General features: G+C 43.5%; 1 protein-coding gene across 1 annotated transcript; it reads right to left on the reverse strand.

Moving 5' to 3' along the window:
• Positions 1-907: 907 nt before the first annotated feature.
• Positions 908-10,751, reverse strand: TCF20 (transcription factor 20 (AR1)). Its single transcript, XM_009870252.1, has 2 exons — positions 5,112-10,751; positions 908-964 (listed from the first exon to the last, which is right to left on the reverse strand). Exons 1-2 carry the CDS (start codon positions 10,719-10,721, stop codon positions 908-910), a joined length of 5,667 nt encoding a protein of 1,888 aa, XP_009868554.1. The 5' UTR covers positions 10,722-10,751.
• Positions 10,752-21,629: the final 10,878 nt, after the last annotated feature.

Here is a 21,629-nt window from a genome sequence, read left to right on the forward strand (position 1 = left end):
CTGATGGGGTGAGGGGACAAAACCAAGAAACCAGAAATAATACCTGTGCTAGGATAGAGGCGAAAAAGTGGAAAAAAAGCACTTTATAAAAATATTTTCTGAGCAACAGCATACCACCTCTTAGTGAACAGCTTTTTAGAAAACAATAGTTTTACTATCTTCTCAGATTTTGCACCTCAACCTAACACAATGTTCTCTGTATTGCTCACTTACAGTTTCTTAAACTTAACACTAAGAATAAAGAACACCAGTTCTTTTGAATATTAAACCTGCAGACAACTACAAAAGTGACTTTAAGATTTTGTCTATTTCAAAGGTAACCAAGACTTCATTTTTCATGAACGAGTTTTTCATGAATAGGGAAACAATGATAGGATAACCAAGGCAGGAAATCTTTTCCTTAAAGGTATGTAGAGCAAACTGCATGCAACTTTTGGCTTCCCACATCTGTAAATGAAAAGAAATGGTTAACGTGACTGTAATAAGACAGACCAGAAAATTTCCAGAGGAAGAAGATGGATGCATTTGCAAACCTGCTGCAGGAACTACTGTTGTAAGATAAGGCAAAGATCTTATCCCAAATCACTTATAATCTGCTTTACCTAGTCTAAAATATCGTGTCTGGCCACCTGCAATATCTGAAGGAAAGCATTCTATAGGCAACAGGAAAACCCAGCACTAAGGAGATGCCTTTGTTTCAGTTCACGATTTCATTAACCTACGAACCAAAAAATATCTAACCGCAAGAAGATCAGTGAGCAACCTTACTACGGTTTACCAAGCGGTTCAAGAGAGAAAGACAGACTGCCTGGCAGGTAGGTCCATCTGCTGGAGTGTCTCATTTGAACCTCAAAATAAGGACGATGAAGCCATTCTGCATCTGAAGCACTTCAATTCATCTGATCAGCTACTCGTGTTCAGAACCAAGAAGCCGTCTAGAGCGGCCAGAGCAAGAGGAACACCTCTTGCAGATTCTAGCACTTAGAAAACCAGCTAGATTGCTGCTTAGAAGATAATATGGTAACACCATTTTCAGTCTAGGGTGAAACTGGACTTTAGGGAAAGCTCAAAGCTCAGAAGAGTCATTTCACAGTGAGAAAACTTCTCATCTCAAATTCTTCTAGAGCACCTAGTACAAGTCAATCTTTGAGCTACCTCACATGCATTGTAAGACTTCCTTGAAACCAACTATGGGGCTGTTCTCAAAAGCCTGCAGTAAGATACAGACATTTATTCATACAAGAAACAGGAAACTTAACACAGTGAGAAAAATGTTTCAAATTCCTCCTGGATTCTGAAAGGCAAACAAGAAGCAGAAGTGTTTGGGAAAAAAACCAAGAAGCTTCCATGTGAGAAAAAAGCAGGCAAGTTCGTGTGAGAAGAAGCAACACAGAGCAGGTTACTTGTGTCCCCACCTCTGCATCACGGTTCGATGGTTTCTGGCCTTTGACTAGAAGTTCAAGTTTCTTATTTCTATACTGGGACACTGCACAAGCACCAACAACAGTGCCTGATCTCTCGGGAAAGTATTTCAATTTAATGGCATGGATTCAGTGTAGTACTGGTGAGCATCTGCCCTTTTGTGAGTATTAAAAAAGTATCTGCATAGATTTTGAATTATGGCAGTATTTCGTTTGCACAGAACGCGTTACATACATGAATTATTCACTCCCAGGCTCATGACACTTCATCTGCCATAAACTAATGTCTTTCCTTACTCTAGACCAAATCTAAGACCTACACTCCTCTATGCTTGTGCACACATCTGTCTACTCTCTCCCGCTAGCAAGCAGCTATGCCGTTTGCACATCTGCTTTTACAGGACACTAACACTGACAAACTGCACGTCAGAGGGGACAAAAAGAAAAGGCACTTGCAAAGCAAGGAAGAGGTAAAGCAGAAGCACTCACAGCTAGCATAGGAAATCAGCTGTTGGGAGCCAGAAGGCTGTCCTCAGGCAGTGGGGCAAGAGAGTCTAGTTCAACAGAGCCTTTCCACCGCCTGGGGATGGCTTCTGGCAGGTACACCTCCGAGTTCTGAGTTCCCAGACTGCCAGCCTTGTGTCACACGTAACCCTCGTGTCACACATAACCCTCGCCTGACTGAAGGAGGGAAGGACGTACCGCTTCCAGAGAAGAACACAATACTACGATTTGCGATGCTATAACAAAAAGGATAAGGAAAAAATAATGGGAGGAGAAAAATTATTCCATTATTTGCAAGGGAGGTGAAAGAGAAAGATGGATTACTCTTATGGCAGTGATGCAGAAGAGCCCCGCGTTCAGCTAGACCAACTGTGTTGGTATAAGACATACACAAAAAAACAGCCCCTGACTCAAAGTTGGAAGTCTTACACCTAAATTAAAAAGGGACCCAGACAGAACACTGGAGAGCATTGAAAGATTACATCCTATTTCTCACACACAGAAAATAAGCAATATTTCTTACAGCCTTAAATAAAAGGCATGAGGAAAAAATAAAGTCAAATGAGAGTGTGAGTCTGAGCAACAGGAAAATCAGGACAAGATGGCAGATGATGGAATAAGGATCACATAGATTAAAAACCACAGTTTGAAGTGAGAGTGTGAGAACTTACCATAGATTCAAGAACAGTTTTTAAGTTTATGGCAGAAAAACATGAATCTGGAGCAAAAAGGAAGCTCTGGAAAGAAATGACCAGATTACCAAAAGCTACCCAAAGGTATGGTATTCCAAGATAAAGAGAAGGAAAGCAGAAGCTTCAGTGAACTCCACACAAAAAGCTGGGAGTAATGAACAACAGCCTTTGAAAAAAAAAAACAGGGGAAAGAAAGGAGGTAATCAAAAAAGGACACAGACAGGAAACAAAAGGTGGAAGAACACTTCAAGAGCAGCACAGCTGATGGTGACAAATGTAGCTGACAGGGAAAGGAAAATGAAGCACTGGATCTGAACCTTAGCTACGAAGAGATCACGGTAAACACTGATTACAATTGTAGTAGAGCACAATCGAAGCCACAGTGGAGGACGAGACCCCAGACAATGCACTCAAAGAATTTTGAGATGAAAAAAGGGAAAGGAAATTAAGAAGTAGTTGCAAAAGCAAGAGAAGCCACAGGCATTTTGTACACTTTTTGAAAAAAATGGGAAACACTCATGTCTACAGGTGCTATGAGGGAAAAGAAAAGCTAAGAGTTGAGCAAGTGATTAAAGGAAAGAGGTAGAGAGAAAGGAGACAAGGTTGAAGGGAGATAAGGAGATGTTCTTTTACGGTGCCATAAGGGCAGCTGAAACAGTTAAGACGAGGCAGGGAAAAAAAGTCTATTTGTGACAAGCAGATGATCATAACGGTTGGAAGAAAGTCACGAAGAGTAGGCCAAAGTATATTCAGTGAGAAAGTCATTAAGATCTCATGTAGAGAAAGAACTAGATGTCAAACAACATGCAAAATCTATATTAAAATGTTGTGGATAACGGACTACTATTTGTCAAGTTCCTGTCAGTGCAGCATGTTTCTGCTGGGCACATTCCCTCCGCAGGTACATGAACGCAAAAAGGATTACTGGAGTACAACTCAAGTGGCTCAAGAACTTGCAGAAAAGGCATTTTGTTACCAGGAGAGCAAGGATCGTAGATGAAAGTCACACCCTAAAAGTAGGAAAAGGGGAAAATCAGGCTGGAGTGATCCGATTCAGAACACTGGTGAACTACAAGACATATGAAAGCACAGCCACATTGCGTGTAGAATTCAAACAGTGGCAGAGATCCTGAGAGAAACCTTACAATTACTGGAGATAAGAAATTCAGCCGTTGCAGCAGAACAAGCATGCAAGGCATGGCTCGATGAAAACCAAATGAAATTAACTGACTTTGTTTAATGAGAGGCTAGAAACAAGAATGCAGGCCAAATCAAGTTAGGGCAAAGAAGCATGTAATTACTGTCAAAGAACAGTGAGTGAAAATACAGAACAGGCCAGGAATCAAACCTGAAGAGAAAAGCTTATGGGAAGGAAAGGAGCACACTGTATGTAGCAATACAGAATGAAGATAAAAACTGGATCCCAGCACTGGTTAGAAAAAGGAAGAACCTGAAGGCAACAGGATAAAGTAGCCTGGTGCCACTTCCATAGTCTGGCCCAGGACAGAAAGCATGAAGCAAAAGGTAACCATAAATAAAGGGCTGCAGCGTACTGCTGATGGCAAAGCACGTCACATAACCATGGTTTTAAAACATCAGCTTCTGTCTCAGAAAACCAAGAATAGTGAATGCCTCCATCCACAACCAGGTAGTTGTGAATAAAGTTCTCCCCTTGTCCCTGCTTTAATTTTAGATATTTCTTCTTACTCATCGTACACTTGCGCTTTGGAGGAAGTCAGTTATCAGCATGATTTGTGGTATAATTAGAATTAATCAATATTAAATCCACCCATGTTTCACTCAGAGCTCACAGATCACCGTGCGACACTAATCTATATCCACCTTATTTTGTGAAGACTACAAACTCTCCTACAGCTGTGTAACACGTATTACAGTCACCGAGTGAGTTAGGTTGGGAGGGAACCCCGCAGAAAGCAGAGCCAACTTTGAAGCTAGATCCATCTTCAGAGGTAAAGCGGGTTGCTCTGGGCCTTCCTCAGTCACATTTGTGCATCTCCAAGAACAGATATCCCACAGCTTCTCTGTCGCTCCCTTTCTCTCAATCTAAGGTTTGATCACCTTCATTATGAAATATTTTCCCAATACCAAACTGGAATTTTCACTGCTGCAATTTATACCTGCTGCCACTTGTCCTTTCACTGTGTGACTCCAAGAAGAGCCCTAGATGAAATTAAGTATCAAATAGGGCAGAAAAAGGAGAAGGAAAAAATATCATTTTAGTCATGATAAAGCCTCTGGACAGCCTAAATTTTCAGTAGATAATGAGGATCCAGACTTTTGATGCCTGAAAAATCTGTTTGATCAGGTATGGCAGAGATCTAATCAAGACCATCAAAAGGACATAGCTAAAAATTTAAGATGAAAGATGATCACTTAAGACACAAGAGAAGAACAAGGGGAAAACGGTATTCCAAACAGCATACATCTTGCAAATGAAAACAAGTAATTTTGTATAGCAAGGTCTGGTACTCACCATCTCTCTTGCAATCTCCACAGCTTCCTGCAGCCCATAGAGCCTGCCACAGACCAGGTAGATCCCATTGGCCCAGAGAATACAACCCTCGTGGACCCAAAATTCATTGCTGTCAAGAGGTAGTTCAGGAATTTGTAACTCCAGCTCAGTGCCACCTTCCGAAGTGGGCATGGAGGGTTTTGAGTCCAAAGGAGTCTTTTCACCACCACTGCCACCGTCAGTGGTTGCTTTTTTACACGAAGCTCCCCTTGAAAGTGACCGAGAGGCTCCACTACAGTCCTCGGAGCGGTGCCGCCTCTTAAAGCGGGGATGAGCAGCGAGGCTTCTTTGTTCCTTCTGTTGTTGCTGTTCCTCCTCCTCTTCTGTATCTGTCTTGGAACCATTAGAAGCGCTTTTGTGCCGTACCTTGACCTTGCTCTGCATTTCTGTGGCCCTCTTTGGAGGCGGGTTCTTGGGCAAGGTGGCTGCATAATCCTGCGGGTAGAAAGGACCAAAGAGGTCCCCCATGTTGCGATAGCTGGCCCATTTGCCACACAGGCAGCAAACCAGATGCCCTAAGACAGAAGACTCTGTCACGACAGGGCCCTGCAGCATGAAAGTTGAGGCGGGCAGCACTTTGCTCTCCGAATTGCTGGGAGGGGGCGTCGAAGATCGCTGTCCTTTCCGACCCCTCACCAGTTTGTTCTGCTCCTCTTCCTCTGCGTTAATGATTGTGCACACAGCGCCTAATTCACACTTGTTTACCACGTGTATGTAAGGGAAAAACGACTTATTCTTGGAGTCAGTTTTATCTACAGCCTGGGTAGCGTATTTAAGCTTGATCTCTGGTTCTTGAGGCTCCACAATTGGAGCAGCCCTTCTAGGCTTCCGCTTCCGTGGCTGCGCTGCAGGTTTTCGTCTCTCCCTCCTTTGCCTCTTCGGCTTTGGCTCACCACCACCACCACCAGCACCTACCCCTTCCGCAGACTGGGCCGGTACTGGTGGTGGTGGCGGGGGCGGTGGCAGTTGCTGCTGTTGCTGCTGCTGTTTCTTCTGCTTGTTGACACTCCCAATTGGCCTCCCCTTTTTCTTTCCAGAGGGGAAATACCCCTTTGGAGGGAAACCATCTGGCTTGGGTGAAATGTTTGTCACATCTCCATCTTTTTCCTCAGACTTTGGATTTGGTTCAGAAGTAAACACACTGGAAGGGGAAATTGTTTTTGAGTCAGCAAAGGTCAGAGCTCCAGCTCCACTTACAGATCCATCAGACCTTCCCTGACCACCAGACTTCTGAGAAGGTGGTGGTGCTGCTGCACTGGATCCTGCTCCTTCTTTACCAACACTGGCAGTTTCAGGGACCTCTTTCTTGGTTTTATCATCCTCACTGCTTTGCCACTCTTCTGAAGATCTTGGAAGAGTTATTTCACCAGTTGTATCCTGGCTTGCTGGCCCCACTTGATCAGGCATCTCTCCTTTTCTCTTCTCAGCCTCTGGCCCATGTCCAGCCACATTTCCTCCCTCAGGTCCACTCTTAAGGGACAGGATGTCATCAAGAGTGACAGTATCTGCACCAGTTTCAGCACTGTTGGTAGAAACACTTCTCCTAATATTGGGAGATGTAATTTTTTGAACAATAGCTTCCAGTTTTAATCCTCGCCCCTTTCTCGGGGGCAATATTTTGGTCTTAGCCGGGCTCGTGAGGGAAACAGCGGGGCAATTCCTGCTATCAGGACTTGGCAGGTCCTTGAAGGAATCTCCCTTTGCAACTGACTTGCCAACATCTTGGCTTTGAGATGAATGGGCATAGGAGTTATATGTTTTATCACCTCCTTCTTTTGCTGAAGTCATCAGCCGCCCTTTATCTTCACCGCCACTGTTCTTCATATCCTGTGGCTGCCTTTTAGTAGGGATAGGCGAGATGAAAGAACGGACTCTCCTCCTCATAATTAATGGATTTTGAGGAGACTGGTCTTCCTGGCCAGGGAGCCTGAGCATGGCATTGCTAGGCTTGGGCAAATCTGTAGATTCCTCTCGTCGATGCCCATCGCTTTCTTGAGGGCAAAATCTTTTTTGGTTGGCTGCTCCGAGAGGGCCGCTGCTTTTGGCAGGAGAAGTTTGCCGAGAGAGGTCCCAACCAGATTCGTGATGCTGCAACTTCTGGTTGCCATGTTTCAGTTCGGTGCACTTGCTCTGAGTACTGTCACTCCCCATAACACAGCGCCCAGCTTCCTGGCTTCCAGTGTCGTGGTAAGAGCTACCTTGAAGGTACATCATTCCATCCTTGTCGTTTTTTAAGGGACTCCTTACTCTTTCTAGAAACTGCTGTTGTCTTGGGCTCTTCCGTGCTCCTTCCTGCCTGTGCTGAGCTGCAGCAATCACACCCTGAGCAGTGCTGCTTGCCCAATCTTTGTATTCTTCTTGCTGTTGCTGGTATAGCTGTCGCTTGTAATGATACTGGGAATTTAAACTCTGGCTAGGGTCGCCGAAAGCATGAGGCCTGGCATTCGTGTGATACGCTGAAGCCAGAGAGGGGCCTTCTGAATTCTGAGGGTAAGCAGAATGCAAGGAACCTCTGTTAACTCTTTCAGATAGCGTCATGTGTGGGTTCATGTGATGCAGATCTGTTCCTGGGCCTCTGCTTCTGCCTGGTGACATTTTCAGCTTATCAGCAAGATCCTGAAATTGAGAAGGTGATTTACCCCTGCTGCTTCCAGTTCTGCCAGGTCCTCGTCTCATCTGTGTCGATCTGCTGTCCTGCTGGGGAATGTAGTCTGAAGCCGCATCAGAGACTGCGGCTCCAGGGCTAGCATTGCCTCGGAAAGATTCGTGCTTGATGCCAGCAGGATGACAATGGTCTCCTGTTTTTTTATTATTGAGACTAGCTGAGCTCTTTGACTGTTCAAAATCTTCCTCTTTTATCTGCCCACTGTGAGCTTTCATCTTCGTTTCCATGGATACTAAACCACCAGGGAGTATTACTGACTGGCTCAAGCCAGGGGCATGACGTTCACTCCTTCCACTCCTGCCCTCAGGACCCATGTGCCCCATGGGGTGAGGGCCAGGATCTCTAACAAGTTGCCTTAATGGAGATATGTCACAGATCACTGATCTCCTCTCTGAGAGGGCTCCCCCTTCATGGGCAGAAGACTGAGACTCCATATCAAACTTTCTAGCAATAGGATAATCAGCTAGATTTATCTGCTTCATGTCAGGAGCTGCACTGCTAGACTTTCTATCCCAGGGACCCCAGTGAGGGCCTTCCAGGAGAGACCCCATGCTTTTATTTAAGAGGCCTCTACTGGTCAATTCATTGGTTTGACTAATTAAGATATTGGGCCTCATGGCTCCCTCCAAACTCCCAGCCATCCCCGAATGCTCCTGTGCGTTCCTAGAATACCTTCTGTCTGGATGATGGTGGTAGCCCTGTAAGACCTCCTGCAGGAGGCTAGGAAACTTCTCATTCCGGCCTTTGCGCTCGCTGTGCCCTGGAAAATCCCCTTTTTCTTGCCCAGAAGGATATTGCGGAAAGCCACCAATATTTCTCTGTATACCAGCTGTTATATTATCCTTGTAACTGTATCTTAAACTGCCAGGAGATTTGGATGGTTCTGTTCTTGCAGGAAAATTTGGCCCAACAACTGCATGACCAGGCTGGCTGTTCCCCTCTCCATTATGGTTAGTGTTATCTCCGCTTTTGCTCCCTTTACTTCCTCCTTGAGTTTCTGGCTGCGTCCCTGCGTGCCCAGCTTCTTTTGCTCCACTAGCACTAGCTGGTGCTTGAGTGGCTGTGGGAGCATCATCTTGTGCGGGCTTATCTTGTCCACCTGACTTTTCTACCCTTCCTGTCATGGCTTCCCGGGAGACAATCACCCCAACTGCTTTTTCGTTCACTTTTGGGGCATTTTCCACAGCCACCACAGCTTCCTTCCCATCAGGGGAGGCCACCTCTTCCCTAGCTGCTGGGCTGCTGCTGAGTTTTGATGGCTCGCTCTGAGAGCCTTGTGCTGGTGAGGAGTTGGATCTCTCTAAGTTACCTCCTTTGTAGGTGGTGTCTGAGCTGGTGCTCTGGCCACTCAGCTGTCTCACCCTTTCCCCCTGATCCTCTGAACTACTGGAACAGCCACCATCAAGGGACTCTGCCAGGGGAGACTTGAGTTGCTCCTCTGCCTGGGAGGAGCCCTCCGAGTTGGTACAACTGTCGGCCTTCTTTGAGGAGGATGACCTTTTGGAACTTTTTTTCTGAGGTGCCAAGGCATCAGAGAGCAACATGTGCTGAACTGTGTTGGGCAGATTGGCCACTTGAGAACTTAAAGCACTCAGGCTGCTCAGCCCGGGATCTGTGAGTCTTTTCTCCTGCAATCCTTCCAGCCCAAACCCCTTGAATCCCCCTGCATGAGCATTGGGGCTTGGCATCATAGATGGCGTAGGGCTAAGCTGAGGCATCATCTGCAGGATTCGGTTTCTAGAACCCATGGCCATGTTGCCTTGCCCACACTGGAGATTTTCTCCACCTGGCATGAGTGGAGAAGGGGTAGAGCTGCAGCTTGGAGACTGAACCACAGATGCAGCAGGGGATGGATTAGAGATGGGACTGAAATTTTGGTGGAACTGCATCGGTGACCTTACAGGAACTTCAGTCTGGCTGTACTGTCCCACTTGACTTTGAAGAGAGAGCTTGGTGGCAGCATTTGAATACTGCATTACGTGCTGAGGTGGGTGCTGTTGCTGCTGCCCCTGTTGCCCACTTTGGGGCAGCTTAGACTGCTCAAAGCCTTTCATCGGTTGAGTCTGAAAGCTGTAGTTTGACTGGGTCCCGTAGGCCTGCGCGTTGGAACCCACAGCGTGGCCTTCATACTGCGACCCAGAATTCACGCTGTAGCTTCCGTCGTAATTCTGTCCTGACTGGCCAAAACGCTGCGGGGAGGGGAAAGAGGAGGAGGAGGACGATGAAGGTGGCTGATAGTGTTGGCTGAACTGACCCACTCGTAACTGGTACCCAGAAGCAGAGGAAGGCAGGGTGGATGGACGCTGCATTGGCTGCAAGTGCGAGGTGCTAGAAGCAGACTGGCTGGAAGCCTGCGGTAAAGGCTGATGAGACTGATAGATCTGCTGTCTCAGCTGCTGCACCTGCTGCTGCTGGCTAGAAGCCTGCTGCTGATACTGGGCACTCCCAGGAGAAAAAGGACCAGTATAATCCTGTTGATAGTGGGATACACCCCCAAGGGTCGAGTGCTGTGTTTGAAACTGGCCCACGTGTCCCTCACTCCCATACTGACTCCCAAAGCTACTCCCTTGAGGGGGCCCATAGCTCTGTACCGGTCCAGAAGGCCTGCGCTGAGGCGGCTGCTGCCCTCCTGACGCCACTGGATCTTTGTTGCCAGCCATATAGTAAAACTCTCCTGCTTCTTTTCTGAAACCTTGGTAGCTCTGATGGCCAGAGCTCTCACCAGGCATCGCTGTAGAGGCTCCTGTTGCTCCACGACGTCCACTGCCTGCACCTCCTCCGAAGCTCTGGAACATCTGGGCCTGCTGGCGGGGGCTGAACTCTTCCAGTCGGGATGAACCGTGCACTTCCTGCGGGTAGCTCTGCTGGTTTCCGTGGTAACTACTTTGCTCCCGAAAGGACTGCATGCTGTTCAGCAGCAGAGCGGCAGCTCGAAAGCCCTCCTAAATGGTGAGAAAGAGAAGAAAACAAAAATAAAATAGGTATAGCACATTCGCATCTCCCAGTCGCATCAATACCACTGCTCAATTTCACTGTTTCAAGAGCAATTAAAACTCAAGACTTGTCTCCTGCTTTTTGATACATCTCTGTGTGGCCCCTCTCCCCGCAACTTTCCAGCCTTTGAGACAGTGCATGTAAGAGGAATCGTGCACTTGGAAGAAAATACAAGTTAGTAGCCTGCTACCAGGTGGAGCGCATTTTCAGCATTAATATTTCCCCACAGTCAGTTTATGCCACCCCTAAGGAAAACTTAAAACAATATTTTGCAAAGCCAAGAGGAACAAGTCTCCCCCTCTGGCTGTTCTCTACAGCTAGTACTGGGAGTAATCAAGTATTTTGCTACCACGTTTAAAGATGCAACAAGAACTCTGCAACACTCTAAAACCACACTTGGATCTACTGTAGGAATGACATCCCAAGGCCCACGTTCCACTCTGGGAGAGATTTCCATTAGAAAACGCTCAAGATACAACCGACCAAAGCTCAAAATAAGATACTCCAATAAAAAGGATTTATGGGAACCTGTGAAGGAACAGGCACCAGCATGTTCAAAGACATCTATTCCATGCTCTGTTCCTGGCATTTTGTTTCTGAAACACCTTGTAGTTTTTCTCTTCCTGAAAACAAACGGGATAAAGCTGCCTGGAGAGACTCCTTCCTTTAAATACATCTTAAGGCAACGTTCACACTTTTCCAGAAACAGAACTCTTGACTCCTCAGACTGCAGACGTCCTGGAAGACTTTTCTGCACTAAGTTTTCTCATTTAGCCATGCTAAATCCAGTGACACTTTAGATGAAAACCAACACAGCAAGACAACACATGATATTCCCCCACCCCGGCTGCTTTGTTTTAAAAGACAGAAAGTCAAGACAAATCCACTCTATGAGTAATACAGTCCACAACTTCATACCTTAGAATTTCTGTATTAACTTGAATGGAAGTTAACTGAAAACATTTGTCAGCCAGAACACATATTTTTGGAATACCATGTATGACATACTCAACTTCTAAGCAAATGCATTTCGGGAAGGCTCTCCTAAGTATTCCAATCTATTATTCCATGTGTGGAATCGGAACTCATCCTCACGGACTGGACCACAGCTGCAGAATTGTCTGGGGACTCTAACTAGTTCCTGTGTAAAGCCCGACACATCACTGGACATACTAAGCATAGTAATAAACAAGTATATGCATACATACTTGTTTTAATAAATAATATCCATAAACAGATTACAAAAGCATTTCATTTCTAAAACACTTTATTTTTTCTCTTCTTGAAAACAAATTGGATAAAGCTGCCTGGAGAGACTCCTTCCTTTAAATAAATTTGAAGACAACGCTCACTCAGACTTTTCCAGAAACAAAACCCTGACTTCTCAGACTGGAGATTTTGCTGGAAGACTTTTCTGCACTATATTTTCTCATTTAGCCACGTTCTGTGCTTGCCACACTCATCTGAACCCACTCAGAACGAAAGTCTGGTTTTGTACTTATCAATTTTGCTCAAGTAAAGGATCACCAAGGAATGCCAGGAAGACAAGCATACTAACGAGGAGATGCAGGTGATGTCTGGCATCATGCTCTTTTCCCACCTGGCTCTCAAGATTTTTTTTTATTAATACGTATCTTACATACAGAAGGCTCTAACTCTACCATTAGGGTCTTTTTCCAGTTTTATGTGGCGTTCTGCTATCTGTTCGTGCATGCAGGCTACAGAACACACACAAAAAGCCCCAACTGCAACGTGCATCTCCACAAGCCCTCTCTTCTAACTCAAAGGCATCTTCGTGTTGCAGCCCTGTTTCATGCAGCTTGATGTCCATACGAGTACTACCAAAACTTTTACTAGTATCAGCAAGAAACTTTCAACTTGTTAATACTTCCAATATTGTCTCTCCCCATCTAGGAAGTAAATTTTACTGCTATTTTAATCGTATACTCTAATATTTCATTAAAGTTTTATAAGAGAGGTCTGCTGTTCTACTGAAGCACCACTTTTTTTAGCATTTTAAAGACTACATAATGCACGAGTAACACTTCTATGAACGACACGTCATGTCAATCTGTCCAGTTTGGGCTTCTTACGGATAAACCCTTCCTTTTTCTGAATTATTCCCTTTGATGTTTCATCAGTTTGAAGTTCCTGCCCTCAAAACTGGGATACCTAATGCGAGCTTGCTTCTTCCTTTTTGTATGACTTGCTGTTAAGGTGAAAAATAGGACCAAAAAAAATAAAAGCAGGAAAGAAACCATATATAGAAATAGAAGGAAGTTATCACATTAAAGGTAAGAGAACGTCCATCGTAACTGGTAGATGTTAAAAAGCAGCTCCTCTAGATAAGCAGTTGTGGGCTCTGCAATCAGCAACATTCCTGTGCCGCGAAAACCAAGTGCACGCCCTGGCAGTCACGTGCTTTGCATCCTCTTCTCCTGAAAGCAACTTCTCCATCCTCATATCACAGGCTCAGTCTCTCACCGAATCTCAGACTAATTTTTAAAGACTGCTTTACTAACGCTTACTTCGCATAGCCTGAACGAGGTCTTAGGAAGCCTCTTTTTCTGTTACGTCATGCAAAACCTTTCATCACTGATGATATTCATTCTTCTACAATAATACTAATGAAGGCTTGGTAACTGCTAACATATGTTAACAACGGTAGGAAACATTCTTAAGACTTCCTCATCATTAAAAAAGAATCATTATAATTACATAATGGAACAGAAATAGCACAAGATCCTATCCTCCACAGTCTCATGCAATCACATAATATTTATTAAGGCCAGAAGATACATAAACTAACTCTAAACAGAGAGAACACATTTTGCTCCTTCAATTTATTTTTTTTTTTTAATCTTGGATTTTACACTGGTAAAGAAAGTTTTCACGAGGAGAACTTAAATTACTGGTGCCCTAAGCAAATGCTTTTTGTTTTCATGTCTCCTACAGAACACTTGCTTTGAATATCTGACAAGGAGCTTAACTCAAGTAACACAATCAGGAAAAGTTGAGCGTGGTGCCAATAACACCAAGGTCATGGGTTCGATTCCCGTTCGGTCCCCATGTGTTGCCTGATCTAGTTGAGAGGTGGCGTCCCTGCCCATGACAGGGAGGCTGGATTAAATGATCTCTAAGGTCCCTTCCAACTTAGGCCATTCTATGATTCTATGATTGAACAGCTGCCAAAACAACAAAAAAACCCCATCCCATTTCATTAATAACAGCAGTAAGAAAAGACAGGAAGAGCTTCAATCTGTTACGCCATCAATAACAAGACATACAGCATATTTCCTGTCATTAATGTACTATAAATATAGGACTATTACAATTACTACTGTAATAACCGCTTAATAACAACAGTGCTGTTAAGTGCTAAGTGCTACGTTCTCAGTAAAGCCACCAAGAATAATTCCATGGGCAAGCCTTGTTAATAAAACATTCAGACGCATGAGGCCTCCAAAGCCTACCTATATTGACTTAGATTTATTTTCTTTTTTACTTTAAAGAAGCCTTTAGAGAAAACATTTTTAGCTGGTCCATATTCTTTCCCATGCAGAAACCCAAGAGAACGACACACCAGCTGCCAACTAGAGACCACGACACAATCATATTAAACTCCATAATCGTGGTACACATTTGTAATCCTATCCCAGCAGAAGGGGCAAAATCCCACCTCCAGAAAAGTGCTCTGTTAACCACCACAAATTACTCACACTTACGGTGTTTTCCAACACACGCAACAAAAACATCCAAAGCCTTCCCCATTTACTCAAAGGGAAGGTAAGATTGTGGCACAGCTTTCTCTACTCCAGTGTCACACCTACACTCTCACTCCACGTGCCCCCAGCTCTCTCAGTGAAGCTTCATGATTCTCCCCAAGTATTTATAGCCTGTAGTTGTGGAGCCATCTAAGCACATCCACCTAGAGATCAGAGGCTACATTCACTAGCCTAAGCAGCTTCACTCTGCTCCAACACATTTGTTTCTTTCTGAATAGCCCAGTGATCAAAATTTGCCTTCAACCTGGTAGGAGAAGGCATGTTACAAGCTTCTGCGGCCGATAAAGCAACAGCCTTGCTTATGAAATGACTGCACATAAACCACAAACAGAGAGAAGCAGTGGGTCCTCCTACCCACATCTCCACCTTGCTTGTGAAACACCTGAAGTCATTTCAGGCAGTCTTTCACACCACCTTCTTCATGTGAACTTATTTTGTCAGCACATCTACAATGCAGATTTTGTTTCTTGTTTAATCGTCCACAACAGCCTCGTAGAACTTAGTTAACGCAGGACTTCCTCACAATATGGAGCTACTGCAATGTGAGCCTACTGTGAGCAAGATTATCAAATGGAAGGCAACAGCAAGTAAGCATCTCTCTACGGCTCCTGCACATACATGAGACTGCCCCCAACCACTGCCAATTAACAGGGTTCATCAGCACTCCCACACCAAGATTATCGTGTGAAATGATACTCTGCAACATACTGTGCTAGTTTGGCTTTATTTTTAAAATCTATATAAATCTTTAAAACTTTTTGGCCTCGATTCCCAAAGATTGGACAAATACAGGACAGCTGCCCAGATCTTCCCACACTGATGCCAGTGTAGTAAGTGCATTGCTACAGACTGACAGCTCTAACCGAGTGAGCTAAAACCTAAAATACTGTGGGGATATGTTTAATTCTTAACGATAACCCTATAAAGGAGCAAACAAAACCAGCATCACTTAATTCTGTAGGATGTAAGTGAGATCTTTCTGCTTCGCTAAATTATCTTTAGATTTGGGTTGACTACTGCGACCCATCTGTGCAGAGAAGTCTCAGGCAGCAGTCAAACGCTATATATTTTCAGTGATCTGTCAAAGACCTCTCACTGCCTAGCATTCCTTATTAGGAAAGAAAACATAGTTACAGGTAGGTGACACACCATAAGACAGTGTTTTCCACCATCAGAAATGTACACTAACAAGGGGAGTTTTTATAGCCTGTCCAGGCTTCTGATTAAAATAGTCATTTTCTAGACACTGTGCAAGTAATAGATGCACATATCCATATCTAGTCACAACTCATACAAAACACAGAAATTACCATTTTTGTCCCTCCTCACTGTATCTTCTTAAACTAGCAGAGCACAACCAAAAAACTATGACCAATCCAGAACCAGAGTACAAGCAAGTCAGTGGCATAATTTGTAAGGAAACAATCTCCAGAATCTGAATTAATCCTGAAATACCAGAAAAAGATTGCCATGTAGCGAGTACCATTTCTACTGTGAAGACCAGGTTGCTAACCCTCATTTCTACACGTACAGTCACTGCCTGCACACCTGAGCAATGGCTGGAAATAAGCTGATCTTGTTTCAGTTTTGGAGGAACATTACCCTGTCCGCTGCTTTTTAGAGAAGGCAAATCAGCTCTGCCACAAGTATACGAATTTAAGGATCAAACCTAAGATGGCATTTAACAAAACAACAGATCTAACGTTTCTTTTACATCTGATGCCTTTTTAGAAGGGAAACACCAGTATTGGTTTTCAACCTTGGGTGTGATATGAAGTAAACCAAGAAAGTCAGCACTTCAAAAGGTCACCAGTTTCTCCAAACAGTAACGCTCACTTCTTACAAAAAGTTGTGGTTACTCTCAACTGCAAACAGATTTTCTTCATACCTTTCTACAAAGCTGCTTCAGATCTTGCTCCAGTAAAAAGCTACTTTTGCATACTACAAATAAACAGAATGATCTAAGACATGGCGAACTCTGATATTGTCTTATTCACCACCACACTTCTAGAGAAAACTGCAGTCAAATCTGGCTCTCACCAAGCCATCGTAATTTATTCTATCAAAGCAGCCATATTATACCACTCAAAGTTTAAACAGTACACAATTAATTTTCACGGAGGGTGCCAGAACCTGTTGAAGTAGATGAAGTATCTTGGAAAGTATATAAAAAAAATTGAAGTTATGTTACTGAAAACTGAATTTTACATTCAAAAAAAAAAAAAACAAACCAAACAACAAAAAACCCCATCCACCATCCAATGTCTTAAAAACATCTACATGTAGTTATTACACATGTTTACGCCTTAGTCATGTCTTGCAAATCAGTGTTAATACCAGTATCAAAAAAAAAAAAAATTATTTTTGTCCTACCCAGTGGAAAACTTTATCAAAAGATTCCTCAAATGATTTAAAGCTCGGCCAGGCAGTTTGTAACTAGTTTCCAGCATCTCACAGAGATACTACGCCTTCTTTATCAAAATGTCTGTATAGCTTTTTAGAAAGTCAGTATGTATGAGCTTAAATCCAAACAATTAAGGAAACGCTTCTCACAGAATGGGTGAAGAACAGATGAGCGTGGCAGAAGGAACACAGCGAGCTTTGTCAGTCGAGAGAGAATGCTCTGGGGATTATTACGCTAGATAAGATCTACATTCACTTCTTATTTCATATATTTCCCTAAGTGGCCACAGAAAATTTTACTAAGCCTGAGTCATTGCCTCTTCCAATCTCACAGGGGAGACATGAACAGACATATTCAGAGTATTCAACTGCTGTAATAAAAGGCATCATAGAAACAAACAAACAAAATTCAGAATTTTGCATGCAGCTATTATATGACTGCTAGTTTCTTCTTCCATACTCAAAATACTTTTTCTGATTTTTTTTCAAAAACCATTTAGATAACACCAAATTAAAAACACCCAACCAGATTTTTGGATCCGCAAGTCTTCCTTACTCAGTACATTGAGTTTAGCTCCACACTTTGAGTGTGTTGTTAAATTCATATTCTTAAATATGAAGAAGTAGTTTGACAAGAACAAAATTTTGTTGTAAATTGGTATTAAAATAGTGGTGGCTATGAATATATGTATTCCCAGAAATATAACTAATGATCAAAGTTCCGATTTTATGTCATTGGTTCTTGGTCTCAATCAACAGCAGAAATGCACTAAAATAACTTTCAACAATTGGTTGGTGAAAGCTATCTAATTTTTAACAAATAACTGGTTTAGTAAGAACCTATGCAAATCAGCCACATTCCACTTTACATCAAAGATTAAAATAACATTTTCTTTTCATGTATAGGGTCAGTCCTCTGTGCACTAGCTTAAGAGGTCTAGCCTCCTCCATGACGCCAACAGCCGTTCGTGCAGCGAGACAGATCACAGCACTGATGTGGTCGAGAAACAATTCTGCGAGGTAGAAAAGCCGCTTCTGAGCTGACAGATCCATTCACTGTATCATTACACAAACATCTGCACCAGCAAAGCGGACACAGCAGGAACCGCTTAAGTGGCGTGGCTACTGAAGTGCACTCGAAATCAGAAGTTCACAAATAAAAGGCTCTTCATCTCTACACAACAGTCAAATAACTCTTCCCACCATCAAAATTAAAATAATATCGAACCCCCAGCTCGGTTCTTTTCTCCAAGCTGCAGAGTCAGCCGATTGCACATCCTAACTCAATGCACCAGTCCTCCGAAAAGTTTCACAACTCATTATTCGCTTCTTATCGCAAATTCACCTGCACTCACATCTTCAGCGTCTCCAAACAGTCAAATACCATGTGTGCTTCAGCAACACAGCAAAATCTGAGCAACCATTTTGAGGACAGCTTCTGATCTGCTCTTCACCTCCTCGAACGTGTGAAACCAGAGGTTCAGAGGCATCATGACTCTCACTAAACCGTCACCTTTCAGTTACACAACCAAAGACAGTGAAAAGAAGTCAATTATTAATGGCAAGAGGAAAGGTTGCGAGGTTCTAGCTGTCCAAGTTCCCGCTTTCATTGCAGCAATTAATCCAGTACCAAAAATACTCAGAACTATACAGCAGTGAAAGAAAAAAAAAAAACCATCACAAACCCCAAACTAACTCATTATTTTTAATTACATTCTAGAATTTGTTCATAGTAAGTAGCAGCCCCTACCTTCAAAGTCTTGAATGCATTATCTCTTCAAATTATGCCAAGTTGCTAAGATGAATACTTAGGTCACATTACCTGTAATACATGTCTGTCTTTTCTATTCAATGTAGTCTACACAATTAAATCTTTTTACTCTGTTTTACAATGCCTGGTGCAATGAGTCTATAACTAAGACTCCTGGGAACTCCTCCAGGCAAATGAAGTAAATTAGCACAAAATCTCTATTGGTTATATGCAATATAACAATACAGGTTATACACTGCATGCAAGAATGAAATCCATCGATCAGGATGAAACTATTGTTGAGGATAATACCACACAGTTACATTATACACAATAACGTTAAAATCAGGTGGAAGCATAACCTCCATTTACTTAAACTAATAAATTAAAGAATTACTGTCCAATTGCAGAAAAGCTGTAGTCAAAGTCGCATCCTCCAAACTTCTTACAGAGCATTTTTGTTCCTTTAAGAAAACACAAGAAATTTAGCTATGCCCTATACAGCTTCCAAGTTTCACTAGCCAAGGTTAACATTCTTTGTATCAATTCAGCACTTCATCCCGCCCTGAAGTGACAGATTTAAGAGCAATTTGGGTGTGGAAGGTCTGCAAATACTTCTGCTACAGAAGACTTGAGAAAAAAAATATACTTGGGACCATATGATGATATTACTTATAAAATGTTAGGGGAAAATAAGGTTTTTCCTATAACATAAGAAAGAAGTGGTTGAACTTCCCTCAGAAAAACAAATCCAAGCATTTTTAAGATTTTCCATCCTAAGAAAACAACAACTTTTCTTGCCCTTCTTTTCTCTTACTACCTCTGCCTCCTAAACATCCATCACTTCGGTCATTCCTTAACCCTCTGGATTCCACAGCATCTGCCTCACGCTGAAGCCAAAAAGTTGAAGCAGACCTATTCCTCTAATTTAAGCGTCATTTCCTACGAGAGACTAACAGGGAGAGACTAAGTCCACAGCCAGAGTTACAGGGAGATAGGGGGCCGGTTAGCTCAGTCAGCTGAGTGTGGCGCTAACAATGCCAAGGTCGCGGGTTCAATTCCCATTCGGTCCCCATGTGTTGCCTGATCTAGTCGAGAGGTGGCGTCCCTGGTGGCAGGGAGGCTGGATTAAAATGATCTCTAAGGTCCCTTCCAGCTTAGGCCATTCTATGATTCTAGGAAACAGTCCAGATTAATACAAGAGAAGTTCATACACTTAAGCAATTCAACAATAAGATGGCTTCAGTGGCAGTGCTATTTTAAGGAGTCATAGAATCACAGAATGTCAGGGGTTGGAAGAAACCTCTAGAGATCATCTAGTCCAACCCCCCTACCAGAGCAGGATCCCCTAGGGCAGCCACACAGGAACGCGTCCAGATGGGTTTTGAAAGTCTCCAGAGAAGGAGACTCCACAACCTCTCTGGGCAGCCTGTGCCAGGGCTCTGTCACGCTCACAGTAAAGAAGTTTCTCCTCATGTTGAGGTGGAACTTCCTATGTTCTAACTTAAACCCAGCATTTCTTATTCTATTGCTGGGCACCACTGACAAGAGACTCTCCCCTTCCCCTTGACACCCACCCCTCAGATATTTATATATGTTAATAAGATCCCCTCTCAGCTGTCTCCTGTCAAGGCTAAACAGCCTCAGTTCTCTCAGTCTCTCTTCATAGGAGAGATGTTCAAGTCCCTTAATTGTCCTTGTAGCTCTCCGCTGGACTCTCTCAAGCAGCCTGTCTCTCTTGAATTGGGTCCTTTCTTTGGATTTTTCAGATTAGACCAGTTTCTTGAACTGTCTCGATACGCATCCCCACTGCAGTTATACTGGCATAACCAAAAGACAGATGACAGAGAGGAGGCAACATACTGCAGTGTTGCAGCAGTTAAGAACTCCTTAAGTACATATTTTTTTAAAACCCCTGTATCACTCAGCCTTGACCTAAAGCACTTCAGTTAGTTCACTCTCACCAGCTTCCCCATGCAGTCAATGAAAGCCTTCCTTCCACATCAACTTCATGCATACAAACTCCTAATACACCTCACTTAAATGTCTGAAATTATACAATAATAATTCAGGCCACTGCAGCCAACAAACAAGATACTGCACCCTGGCACTTTCAATCACAGACACTTGACTCCACACATCTGAGTTCTGCTGCCCCAGCTGAAGGCACAGTGAGTGACAACAGTGGGCAGACTGCACCACAGTCCCAAAATTAATTCTAATGAGCATAAGCAGTTCACAGAAATGAACAAGCTAAGACTGCAGATCCTCTCACAACTGAGGTCTGAAGCTTTCTCCTTCTCCAAGAGATTTCAGTATGGCCACAGTGATAGCGTCAGGCAGGGTTTAAGATTGTTGATGGAGACACGTGAAAAGCTGATGGACAAAGCTTCCACTGCACAGATTCCATCTTGTACCCCGGAGCACATATGGTGAAGAAAGTCAGCAGCTGAAGGCAAAGAGGAGGGATGAATTCAGCACCAGAGAAGAAAGAACAACTTTAAACAATACAGGTTAGTGGAGGATAACAAAGCTGTTGTACTCTAAGCATAATTTCTGGAAGTGCTAGAGTTGAGATTTCAAAGACAGACGGAGCTTTAGATAGTCGTTACTCTGACAATCAGCCCCATCATTGTGTTAAACTGGAGTTCCTGCAGTCATCTGTCCTGTACACCAGGGAGAAAACACAAGACCAGAAGACTGCACTTCCTGTTCTCTATCGTGCCTCCCCTCAAGAGGGGGCTAAATAAAGGGGGTCAGTTAACATAAACCACACATGATGGATTATACATAATCATCTACAACACTATTCCTAGAGTTCTGTTACAAGAACATAAAGATGAGATGCTATTTCCTTCCCTTACCTTCCAAACATTCAATGA

Source organism: Apaloderma vittatum, unplaced genomic scaffold, assembly GCF_000703405.1.
Source record: "Apaloderma vittatum isolate BGI_N311 unplaced genomic scaffold, ASM70340v1 scaffold9100, whole genome shotgun sequence".
NCBI classification, from domain to species: Eukaryota; Metazoa; Chordata; class Aves; order Trogoniformes; family Trogonidae; genus Apaloderma; species Apaloderma vittatum.

Coding starts and splice junctions, on each gene's coding strand:
- TCF20 (XM_009870252.1), bottom strand. CDS start 10,721: ATGCAGTCCTTTCGGGAGCAAAGTAGTTACCACGGAAACCAGCAGAGC. Junction 965..5,111: donor TGGAGATTGCAAGAGAGATG/GTGAGTACCAGA, acceptor AGAATCTGCAAG/AGGTGTTCCTCTTGCTCTGG.